We start from the raw sequence: 12,770 nt of genomic DNA, 5'->3' as shown, positions 1-12,770 counted from the left end.
GATCCATAGAGTGTTCGGTTTCCTCTACAATGTTAGTCAACAAGCAACTAGAGGAAATAGAAACATTTTGATTATGGGAGCAAGACAAGGCAAGCATATCCTCATGAGATCTATGTAAGCAATTTACACATGATATGCAAGGACTATCAACACAAGCATGTAGATTATTTTCAATGCAAGATGTGTTTAAGTCCAAAGAGGAACCATTGCAATGAGATAGAGATGACGAGTCATCACTAATGAGCACAATATCAACATTGCAATTTCCCTCACCACTCACCATATCATTACCTTGTGTCTTGCAACACGTTGGTGAAGTGGAAGAAGATGATATATCATCACGACCGGAGGTGGAAGCAACTTGGAGCTCTTCATGATGTGAAGGGGAAGAGAGCTCCTCGGAGTCACCACCGACCAATTTAGAAGTGGATCCACCAAACATTTCCTTAAGCTTGATCCACATCTCATGAGACGATTTTCGCTTTATATATCAAGAACCTACGAAAATCGGGTCTCAAGGAGAATAAAAGCTCATTAGATACTTGAGCTTCAAGATGTAAGTTTTTCTCATCCTCTAAAGATAGATTTTGAGAATCCATCGGAGGAGAAAAACTGACATCTAGAAATTGCTCTATATGTGGACACAAGGTCCGAAGCTTACAAAGCAAGCAATTTCTCCACAAAAGATAATTTGTGCCATTAAAGACAATTGTGTCATTGTGCACTATACTAGCCGACATCTTTACTCTCAAGGCGGTGAAGCCTTAAACAAGGAGAGACCTTGCTCTGATACCAATTGAAAGATCGAGATGTCGCCTAGAGGGGGGGGGGGGGGGGTGAATAGGCAATTACAAACTCTTGTGGATTTGTCTTGTATGAATGCGGAATTAAACTATCGTTTAGTTCACAAGCACCAACCCTAGATATGCTAAGCTCAATTAAGTGTAACAATGGCAACTAGAGCTAAGCAAGATAGGCACAAGATATATGTAGCACAAGTGATAGCAAGATATATATATATATATATACTTCAAGCACGATGGCTATCACAAGGAAAGAGAGCTCGGGTATAGAAATAACCGAGGCACGCGGAGACGAGGATGTATTCCTGTGTTCCCTTGCTTTGCAACAAGGTACGTCACGTTTGGAGGAGTGGAGGTCCCACGAAGGATTCCCCGCGCCACGAAGGCTCGCCCTATTCTCTGAACCACACCCACGAAGGATAATGGCCCTTTCCTTATGGTTAGCTTTTCCTCCACTCCGGAGATGGCAAGCTCCACAACCACTTCACAAGCTCCACGAAGGAGAAGCCCGGGCCTCTTCACAATCTTCTTGAAGAGATCACCGGAGCACCAACCGCCAAGCCAACTAGGAGGTTTCCCTCCAAGAGTAACAAGCTCACGGTCTCTCACTCGAACTAATCGTGGTGGAGAGCTCAACACTATGCAATGATGCAAAGCAAGAACACTAGAGGTGTTCAAATCCTTCACTCTCAAATCCCACCCAAACAACAAATGCTAGGATGAGATTGGAGAGGAAGAACAATGGGGAAAGTCAACAAAAGACTCCAAGATCTAGATCCCAAGAGTTCCCCTCACTTAGAGAAGAAATGGATTGGTGGAAGTGTAGATCTAGATCTCTTCTCTTAGATCCCTCAAGAATTAGCAAGATTTATGGGAGGAATCAAAGGGGAGAGCAAGTTCTTCCAAGAGCAACAATGGAGGTGAAGAAAGGGGAAGAACTAGCTCAGCCCAAGGTGGAAGAAGGGCTATTTATAGCCCAAGAGAAAATATAACCGTTGGGAAAAAGTTGGGCTGAGAAAACCATCGAGGAGGCCGGTCAACCGGGCCTGGGGCCGGGCCGTCCGGTCCAGGGCCCGGTCAGACCGGGCCACAGACCGGACCCGCCGGTCCAAACCGGACGACAGACCGGATCATGACCGGACCCTCGAAGTGACGCGCAGTACTCCCTCCGGTTGCAGTCAGCGCAGAGCTCGGTTGGCGCCGGGGGCGCCCGGTCGGGAGCCCGGTCGGACCGGGCCAGGGACCGGACCCGCCGGTCCAAACCGGGCGGCAGACCGGACCTTGACCGGGAGAGCAGGAAAACATGTTATACAAAAACTGTGATAACTTTTGTGTCCGGACCCCGATTGACATAAAACCAATTTTGTTGGAAAGATAACGACGAATAGAACCCCAACAAAAACTGGAAATATGGAGACTCCTCACAGAACATTTTAGATGATTTTAGAGAGGGAGTCTCCCACCGTCAAGAAACGGTGAAGACGTCCAAACTCGAAAACGCAATAGAAGATGCATGCGGATTCCGTTTTCGATGAACTTGGGCTTGTTGTAAAGCTAGCAACAAGCTCAAGAACCTCACACAGAGAAACACCAAGAAGCAATAGGGATATGCAAAGTATGCAAAGTATTGAGCTCCCTAAGACGATGCGATCAAGTTACCCAACCGAAAGCCCCTCTTGATAGTGCGGCTATCTATCCTATAATCCGGTCTCCCAACAACCACCTTGAGACCGGTAAAAGGAAAACCTAGCAAGGCCATACCTTTGCCTTGCGCATCCCGCTTGATCTTGATGATAGCTCTTCAAGCTCCACTCAAGCCGGAATGCCTCACTTGATCATCGTCGCTTCGTGAAGACTCACAAATGCTCCCCCATACACCATGATGGGAAAGCTCTATTGATGCACATCTTCACATGTCCATTATTACCAAATGGACGGCAAACTTCAAGCATGTGATCCACTTGAGATGCTCATCTTGAACTTGCCAAACTCAACCTTGTACCTTCTCATACTCTCATAAGATAGAGCATGGCTAATATTGAGTTCCACATAAGAACTCCATCTTCATTTCTTCTTCTTGATCATATCACATATGTATCTTCAAACCGATGATCTTGATGCCAATACACAAGGTATACCTTTATCTTCATGGCATCCATACTTGAATCCAACACATGGAGAGCAAGTAGTACCTATGAAATATTCCTTCATATAAACTCAATGAAAACATTAGTCCATAGGGGTTGTCATTAATTACCAAAACAACACATAGGGGCAATGTACCCTTACACGGAAAATATTGTATGAGGATCCAAACCATCTTTGATGTTAAATGATCCGAACAATGGTGTTACCCCAAAAATTACACTCCTAGAATCTAATATCTGAACCGTCTTTGATGTTAAATGATCCAAAGCGGAAGAAGTGTTTTTTGTCGCAAGAAGACCAACCCCAAAAGTGAGAGACACCCAGTTTATAGTAAAATTGGGACGATGCTTTTGAGGCTATATATTTTCTTTTTAGAAGGGTTTAATACACCCCATCTTGGATGACCATCTTAACAAGCCATTTACCAAGTAGGGATGTATATTGATTCCGAAGGTCATGAATTCCGAGCCCTATTGACCTTTGGGTCGGCAAACTAGATCCTATCTTGCTAGTCTTTTTTTTAACTATTGTGTTAACAAAAGAACTTTGATCGAAAATAATTCAACCTATGGAATACTTCTTTGGGAAATTGGAAGAAAAAGAGGTGGCACAATTATTTGTATCCAGTTTATGAGTACTATTCTTCGGTGAAGAGATACTAGTATTTATTTCCAGCTACTTAGCCTTTTTTTGGAATGTATCCTCAACTTGTTTTCATTGGTATTTTGTGAATCTCCTATAATGTATCGGAATACCCAAATACCTAATAGGAAATTAGCCTTCCACAAAACCATGTAGTTCGGCATAGAGAGCAGCCGTGTTATGCGTCTTCCCGAAACAAAACAGTTCACTCGTATGAAAGTTTATTTTTGAGTACCGACGACTGTTCGAACGCTGATAAAATTAATTTAAGGTTTCAGGATTATGTTTATGAGGATATGAAGGATAGATAGTCCCTCATCCACGAGATGCTGAACTACCGCTAGGTTTGGCCATCTAATTTTGCACGGTTGACTCATGATTTTAAGATTCTGATGGGAACATTATCAACTAGCAATGGATATTCCAAAGCACCGATCTGTGAATTTGATTAGCCACTAGTTTCTTACAAACACATCATGGTTTTGCAGTATAGAGCACATATTTATGTGCATACATCATGATAAATACTTGAATTTCATTGTCCCTTATTACATGTGTTCTTAGCCATCGATCCAGGCATAGATTGGCATGTACTAGTAGTATATATCATTTGCATTGTATGCAGGATGCCATTCCCGCTATATACCGATCGATCGATCGATCGATCAGACGCGCGCTCACACATTAATGTCGAGCACCATGGGCGAGTCATCCTTGTCGACGGTGAACTCCTGGGAGATCTTTCCGGTGGACGTGACGACGTCGACGGTGTATGCGCCGTGATGACCCCGGAACCTGAACTCCCCGTTGTCGTCGGGGTGTCCCCGCGCGTGCGTGAGCCATTCCTTCTTGAGCTGCAGCAGGCGGCGGCCGGCCTCGTTGATGTCCCCCTCCGCGTTGACGAGGTGCGCGTCGTCTCGGCTCATGAAGAGCTCCCAGAAGCCCCAGAGCATGACGCCCTCCACCGCCGGGTGCGCGTAGGCCTCCCGCAGCATCACCTCCAGGTCGTCGGCGCGGACGTGCTCGTTGGCCGCCGACACGTCGAGCTCCGTGAACCAGAGCGGCAGGCCGAGCACGGCGAGCCGGTCCAGTACGGAGCGGATGACGGGGCCGACCGGGTTGCTGACGTGGCCCTGCAGGCCGACGCCGCCCACCGGCGCGCCCTGCTCCTGCAGGCCGATGATCTGCTGGATGTAGGCCTCGGGCGTAGCGCGGATGTCGCACATGCCCTCCACGTTGTAGTCGTTGACGAAGAGCAGCGCGTCCGGGTCCAGCTCGCCGGCCGTCTTGAACATGGTGGCGCGGATGTCCTTGCCCAGCTTGTCCTGGTAGAAGGAGCCGTGCAGCATCTCGTTGTTCACGTCGTAGTGCCGGAACTTCCCCTTGTACCGGGTGAGCAGCCCGTCGATGCGGCTCTTCACGGCGGCGGAGAGGTCGTCGGCGGACAGCGTCTTCACCCACTGCTGCACCATGTTTTCCACCTCCCAGAAGATGCAGTGGCCGCGGACGCACATGCCGTTGTCGGAGCAGAGCTTGAGGAGGTCGTCGGCGTCGGCGTAGCTCACCTGCCCGCGCTGCGGCTCCGTCCAGTACCACTTGAGCTCGTTCCCGAACACGCCCCAGTTGAAGTGCTTGGTGAAGAAGTCCACGAAGTCCTCGTTGTCCATGTTGGTGCGCATGATGCACGCGCCCAGCGGGAAGCTGTTCGACACCTGCCGCACGCGCACCTCCACGCACTCCGTCGCCTTGATGACGCCGCCGTCGGCGCCCGTCAGCTTCACCACCACGTCGCGCTTGCGCACCTTGTCGGTGATCTTCTTCAGGTGCTTGGCTCGGGCCTTCCGGTCTACCGGGAACACCTGCAAGCCGGCGACCATGAGGTCCAGGCCGGCGTCGGGGCCCTGGACATACACCATGACGCGCGACGCAGGCTTGGTCTCCACCCGGAACGACCCGCCGATCTCGTACCACCGCTCGTCGCGCGCCAGGACCTGACCGCCGTTGAGCCACTGGCTGTCGACTTGGACGGCGATGTTTATGTTCTGCGGCGCGCCGTTCATCTTGCCGGCGACGCGGACCCAGGCCGAGACCTGGTACGTGGCGTGGAGGGTGAGCTTGTCGGTGATGATCTGCGCGGGGCCCATCCACGTCTGCGTGCGGTTGGTGACGTGGATGTGCTTCCCGTTGAGCGGCTCGTCGTCCAGCGCCAGGGACTCCTGCGCCATGGCGGGGAGCACGCGCGGCGAGCCTTCGCCGACGGCGAGCGCGCACGGGCCGAGCGGGAACCAGGGGTTTAGACCGTCGTCGAGGTTGCTATTTTCGATGATGTTGGCACCGTACACCAGATTCTGTACAAAAGAATGGCATGATCACAACTTGGACCACGAGTTGACCTTAGTTGTCAATGCTTTAAGATCCGGGCGAATATGTTACTACGTTAAGCTGACAGCACGTACTGTGCATAGGCATGCTTGACGCTTGGTGTTAGGAGGATAGGATTCAGGTAGTGATATATACTTGTGCAACAGTAACGTGAAAGCTTATCTGACGGACTTCATCGTACTGAAGTTTGGTACAATACGAACTTCATCGTTAACAACAGAAGGGCGTTCACCTCGAAGTCCGGCGGCGGGGACGGCGTTGCCTTCTGGGCATGCTTCACCACCAAGCAGTCGAGAAGCAGGTCGACGCCGGCCTTCGGCCCTTCGATGTAGATGGTGGCCTTGGCCACAGTGCTGTTCAGCAGGAACTTGCCCTGCAGCTGCGCCCAGTCCTTGTCTGACGCCTGCAACCTGCAGCAACCGGAAAACACAACGGCAACATCCTCCGTCACAAACCAAGACACCGTGCAATGCCGATCGCGGTGACCCGGCGACAAAGACTCCAACGTACTTGCCGACGCCGATGTACTGCTGCCTGCCGTCGGCCGTCTGCACGGCGAGCGTGGCGCGGACCTCGCACGGCGAGACGTTGGCGCCGGAGAGCCGCACGGTGGCGGCCACCTCGTAGGCCATCTTGCGCTGCAGCCGCGCCGTGATGTCCTGCATGACGCCGTTCCAGGTGTCGGTCCTCCCCGTGGCCGCCACGAAGTACTTGCCGCTCGCCGGGAGCACCTTGCCGTCGTCCAGCGAGTCGTGCAGCTCGATCTTGCACCCGCTCCCGGACCACCCGTCCAGCCCGCTGTCGAACTCCGGGTTCAGGATGATGTTCTCGTCGCCGCCACTGTCGCTGACGCGCCCCTCGGTGCCAGTAATCGCCATTGATGTGTGCGCACACCGATCAAGTACTGTACCTGAGGCTGCGAGCTTTCTGTCGATCACCTGAGTGAGCTAGCTGGTTAATCTGATGCTAATGCCAATAATCGGTGACCTATATATACCGATCGCAAGTTGGAACTTGGAAGGCAAACAGAGAGTGGCCAACGAACGATCGCAAACAAGTCATCTGCCTGGGATTGCAAGCTACACAAGAATATTTATTTTTCGCATCGAGATACGCCGCCGTCGTTTATCAAAAACATAAAATGGAAAACGAAAAAGGGATACTGCATCGCCATACACCGACCTCGGCCGGTTTCACCGTAACGATCACTTGATCTCCCACTCGCATGTTCATGGCTTAATCCGCAGATCACATGCCTTGTAGCGGATGGTTGCTTCGGCTTAAGGACTGAATTAGCAGACACTAGCTACATTTCAATCTGATCTGCATGATCGCAGCCAATTCTTGCACCGCAATATAAGGCTAAATCGATGGATGCCAGGAGTGTGGACGAGCATGGCGAGAAGACGTTGGAGTGAAGAGGAGGGCGGCGGCCTGAATACCGGAGCTAGTGGTTTGCTATAAGCACGAGGCGAGATTGTGCCCTGAGCCAATGGGGAACGAGAGCGGCGGAGCTACGGCAAGCAGGGAAGGGTGCTTTGCATGCGCAGGCGTTCGGCCGTGTACGATAATAACTGGATTTGGCGGTTGGTTTGTCACTGTCGAAGAAGAAGCACAAGGAAAAGTTAACGGCTCGACTACTATTGGTATGTTGAAGCCTCAAGGACGCAGGGAAGAGGGAACCAGGTGACATGATTAATATCTTTACTGAATTTTTTTCGGACCACTAGTATGATGTTCTTTTTTGGGGCTAAACGGAGATCTCTCCCCCCATTCCATTGCAAGACACAGACTGTACTCGTAATTTCGTACTACCAGTGAGATTTTCTGATGATCCTAGGGATGCAAATATGGCTGCCGATACTTCAGTTAGACATACTAAGGGTGTGTTCGGTTGTTGGATGGAGTGGAATGGAATGGAATGGTTCCGTTCCATTCCATTCCATCCCATTCCATTCCATTCCATTTGGGTGTTCGGTTGATTTCAGAAGCTGTGGAATGGAATAGAATCTAATTAGTCTAAACATCCAATTAATTAGACCCTAATTTAATTTAAATATTTAATTAACTTAATTATCTCCAAACCACAGGAGAGGAGCCTGCCCGCGCCCGGCTTCCTCCGCGCCCCCGCCGGCCGCCAGCCCGCGCCGCGCCGCCAGCCCCCGCCGGCCACCAGCCCGCGCCGCGCCGCCATCCCCCGCCGGCCGCCAGCCCCCGCCCCCGCTGCTCCGTCCGCCAGGCCCCGCCGGCCGCCAGCCCGCACCGCGCCGCCAGCCCCCTCCCCCGCCGGCCGCCAGCCCGCGCCGCCAGCCCCTGGCCGCGAGCACGGAGGAGAGGAGGGCTGCCCCTGGCCCGGCCGTGGCCGCCGCCGCCCCTGGCCGCGAGCGAGCGGTTCCACCTCGCCGCGCTCGGCAACCTCCGCGCCGCCGCGCCCGACGACCTCCGCGCCGCCACGAGGCCGGCGTCGCCGCGCCCGACGACCTCCGCGCCAACGCGCCTAGCTCCGCCCAGCAACCTCCGGTCGTCACGCCTGGCTCCGGCGGCCTCCGTGCCTTGCTCCGCCCGGCTGCACGAGGTGAGAGAGAGATTAGGGATGAGAGAGAGAGGATTAGGGAGAGGTGAGAGAGAGGAAAGCGGCCCGTTCCACTCGGTCCGGCCGATTTGGCCGGACGAGTGCATTCCGCATCTAGATAGAATATTCCATTTCGTGGAACCGTTCCATTCCATTTTTCTGTCTAACCGAACACGAGAATGGGTTCCAGGTGTGGAACCGTTCCATTCCATTCTAGCTGGTTCTGAAACCGAACGGACCCTAAAGGACCCATGTCGTTTGTGTGGCACGAGGAATCTCCCAATTTCTTGGTATCAGTGCCGGCAGATGATATAACTGTAATTTTCAATAAATAAACCTCCATGATGGCTTGAAAAAAAGTACATCTACTAGGTACTCGTCGAAGATATACCCAGACAATCCGTACGAAAGCATGAGAATGGCTACGGAGCACTTCTGGTAAGAGGTAAAGCCTAGCTTGCTAGTGGCATCGGCCCTGCATTGGAAGTAGGAGTAGTAGTCTCTAACGCGCCGTAAAATTGTCAAGAATAGGTCTCTTGACATCCCATAGCGGTGCCCTAACATGACTTCATTATATAACGAATCAGTGTGGTGGAAGTAGTCTTTCTAGAGTCGGTTGTGGCCACCCACTTGGTTGCGCTTGACGTTGGCCGAGCGGCCCCTCGTTGAGCCCCAGTACACCGACATCTGCATGGCATTGTGCTTGTGGATGAGGGAGCCCACAACAACAATGATCTGCGACGTCTCGTCGGACTCCTTGTCGGACGAGGTGTCCACAACTTCCCTGCGGAGCCTCTCTAGAGCGATTGCCTGAGTTCCATCTACGGGGCAACAACAATGGATAAATGGTCAACATATTTGGTGCAAATAGCCGAACACTTCGTCAGTATCGTACCGCGTAATTTACCGAACATGTCCTGTGCGTCGAGGCCATTGGGGGCTAAGAGCAGATGGGCGTCCAACAACGACGCAAGCAATGCGGACAAGGGCTCTCAACTACCCCGAAACCGAGCGTCGAATCCGGCGAATTTTCACCTGAGCAAAGGTTGGCTACTGATGGTTCTTATCGTAACGCCAACTTCACACTGTTGGGGAACCCTAAGAGGAAGGTATGATGAGCATAGTAGCAAGTTTTCCCTCAGTAAGAAACCAAGGTTTAATCGACCAGTAGGAGAAATGCGTGACTTCTGAAGGTGTTGCTGGCTCTCTAGTGGCAGGGCGCACTACCGGTGTCAGCAACGACGTGGAACCTGCACACAACACAACCAAAATACTTTTCCCCAACTTACAGTGAGGTTATCAATCTCACCGGTTTGCTGAACACAAAGGATTAGACGTATCGAGTGAAAAGAGATGTTTGCCGAAAGTAAACAGAACAAGATTGCAGTTTAATTTATCAGTAAATGAAACATGACTGGGGTCCACAGTTCGCTAGAGGTGTCTCTCCATGAATATAAATAGCATGTTGGGAGAACAAATTATAGCTGGACAATTGACAGAATATCGACCAATACATGACAATATGATTACTATGAGATTTGATATGGGCATTACAACATAATACATAGACCGTAATCCAACTATGTCTATGACTAATAATCCACCTTCAGGTTATCATCCGAACCCCTTTCAGTATTAAGTTGCAAGCAACAGACTATCGCATTAAGCAATGTGTGTAAAGTAAACAATAGAATTACCCTCGGATAAAATATTTTTGTTTTCTCCCTATTAGCAATAGCACATCTACAATCATAAAAGTTAATGTCACTCTCCCAGAAAACTAGAGGCATGAACCTACTATCGAGCATAAATACCCCCTCTTGGAGTCACAAGTGTCCACTTGGCCAGACTTTCTACTTGCAACGGAGAGCATGCAAGATCACAAATAACATATGACATGAATATATAATCAATCTCAACGTAGTATATAATATTCATCGGATCCCAGCAAACACAACATATAGGATTACATAAAGATGATCTTGATCATGTAGGGCAGCTCACAAGATCTGTACATGAAGCACAAAGTAGAGAAGGAAACCACCTAGCAACCGCTATGGAACCATAGTCCAGGGATGAACTACTCATGCATCACTTCGGAGGCGGGCATGGCGATGTTGGCAGCGCAACATAGAGAGGTGGTGCGGAGACGGGGGGCAGGAAGCCGTAGAGCAACATTAGCATCACTTCTTCGGCGGGGCTTAGTGATGTCTACGGGTGCTTCTATTCTTGTAGACAGTGTTGGGCCTCCAAGAGCAGAGGTTTATAGAACAGCAGCAAGTTTCCCTTAAGTGGATCACCCAAGGTTTATCGAACTAAGGGAGGAAGAGGTCAAAGATATCCCTCTGATGCAACCCTGCAACCACAAAGTAAGAAGTTTCTTGTGTCCCCAACACACCTAATACACTTGTCAGATGTATAGGTGCACTAGTTCAGCGAAGAGATAGTGAAATACAAGTAGTATGGATGTATATGAGTGGTAATAGCAATCTGAATAAAATATGGCAGCGAGTAAACATGCAACAGAACAGTAAACAAACGGAGATTCGATGCTTGGAAGCAAGGCCTAGGGATCCTGCTTTCACTAGTGGACACTCTCAACAATGATCACATAATAGGACTACTCTACACCCTCTTGTTGGATGATGAACACCACTAATTGTGTAGGATTACACGAACCCTCAATGCCGGAAGTAGTATGGATGTATATGAGTGGTAATAGCAATCTGAATAAAATATGGCAACGAGTAAACATGCAACAAAACAGTAAACAAACGGAGATTCGATGCTTGGAAGCAAGGCCTAGGGATCCTGCTTTCACTAGTGGACACTCTCAACAATGATCACATAATAGGACTACTCTACACCCTTTTGTTGGATGATGAACACCACTAATTGTGTAGGATTACACGAACCCTCAATGCCGGAGTTAACAAGCTCCACAATATTCGATATTCATATTTAAATAACCTTAGAGTGCAAGATAGATCAACACAATTACACCGAGAACTAACATAGCATGCACACTGTCACCATCACACTATGAAGGAGGCATAGATCACATCAGTACTATCATAGCAATAGTTAACTTCATAATCTACAAGAGATTACAATCATAACCTACGCCAAGTACTACACGATGCACACACTGTCACAGTTACACCGTGCAGGAGGAATAGAGTACTTTAATAACATCACTAGAGTAGCACATAGATGATATTCAACTAGATCACATAAAGAGAGAGATGAACCACATAGCTACAGCGGAGCCCTCAGCCCCGGGGGTGAATTACTCCCTCCTCATCATGGAGACAGCGATGGCGGTGAAGATGGCGGTGGAGACGGCGGTGGAGATGACTCCGGGGGCAATTCCCCGTCCCGGCAGGGTGCCAGAACAGAGACTTCTGTCCCCCGAATTGAAGTTTCGCGATGGCGGCGGCTCTGGATGGTTTTCTCTGGTTTCGTCAATCGGTGTCGAGGATTTAGGTCAGGGACGACTAAATAGGCGAAGAGGCGGAGTCGGAGGGGCCACGGGGGACCCACACACTAGGGGGCGCCCCCCTTGGCCGCGCCGCCCTATGGGGTGGGGCCCCCTGGCTCCCCTCTGGCCTTTCTCCGGTGCTCTGGAAGCTTCCGGGAATTTTAAGATCTTCGGTGTTGATTTCGTCCGATTTCGAGAATATTTCCTTACTAGGATTTCTGAAACCAAAAACAGCAGAAAACAACAACTGGCCCTTCGGCATCTCGTCAATAGGCTAGTTCCGGAAAACGCATAAAAACGATATAAAGTGTGAACAAAACATGTAGGTATTGTCTTAAAACAAGCATGGAACATCAGAAATTATCGATACGTCGGAGACGTATCAGCATCCCCAAGCTTAGTTCCTACTCGTCCCGAGTAGGTAAACGATAACAAAGATAATTTCTGAAGTGACATGCCACCAACATGATCTTAATCATACTATTGTAAAGCATATGAGCTGAATGCAGCGATTCAAAGCAATGGTAAAGACAATGATTAAACAACTGAATCATATAGCAAAGACTTTTCATGAATAGTACTTTCAAGACAAGCATCAATAAGTCTTGCATAAGAGTTAACTCATAAAGCAATAATTCAAAGTAAAGGCATTGAAGCAACACAAAGGAAGATTAAGTTTCAGCGGTTGCTTTCAACTTGTAACATGTATATCTCATGGATAGTTGTCAATGCAAAGTAATAT

General features: G+C 49.8%; 1 protein-coding gene across 1 annotated transcript; it reads right to left on the bottom strand.

Annotated features, from left to right (window-relative positions):
- Positions 1-4,094: 4,094 nt before the first annotated feature.
- LOC127293511 (endo-1,4-beta-xylanase 1) lies at positions 4,095-6,923 on the bottom strand. Its single transcript, XM_051323148.2, has 3 exons — positions 6,486-6,923; positions 6,208-6,385; positions 4,095-5,941 (listed from the first exon to the last, which is right to left on the bottom strand). Exons 1-3 carry the CDS (start codon positions 6,851-6,853, stop codon positions 4,271-4,273), a joined length of 2,217 nt encoding a protein of 738 aa, XP_051179108.1. The 5' UTR covers positions 6,854-6,923; the 3' UTR covers positions 4,095-4,270.
- Between the last annotated feature and the right edge of the window lie 5,847 nt (positions 6,924-12,770).

Source organism: Lolium perenne, chromosome 4, assembly GCF_019359855.2.
Source record: "Lolium perenne isolate Kyuss_39 chromosome 4, Kyuss_2.0, whole genome shotgun sequence".
NCBI classification, from domain to species: Eukaryota; Viridiplantae; Streptophyta; class Magnoliopsida; order Poales; family Poaceae; genus Lolium; species Lolium perenne.
Note: the sequence above shows the minus strand (reverse complement) of the source record. Positions and strands in the feature narration are given on the sequence as shown.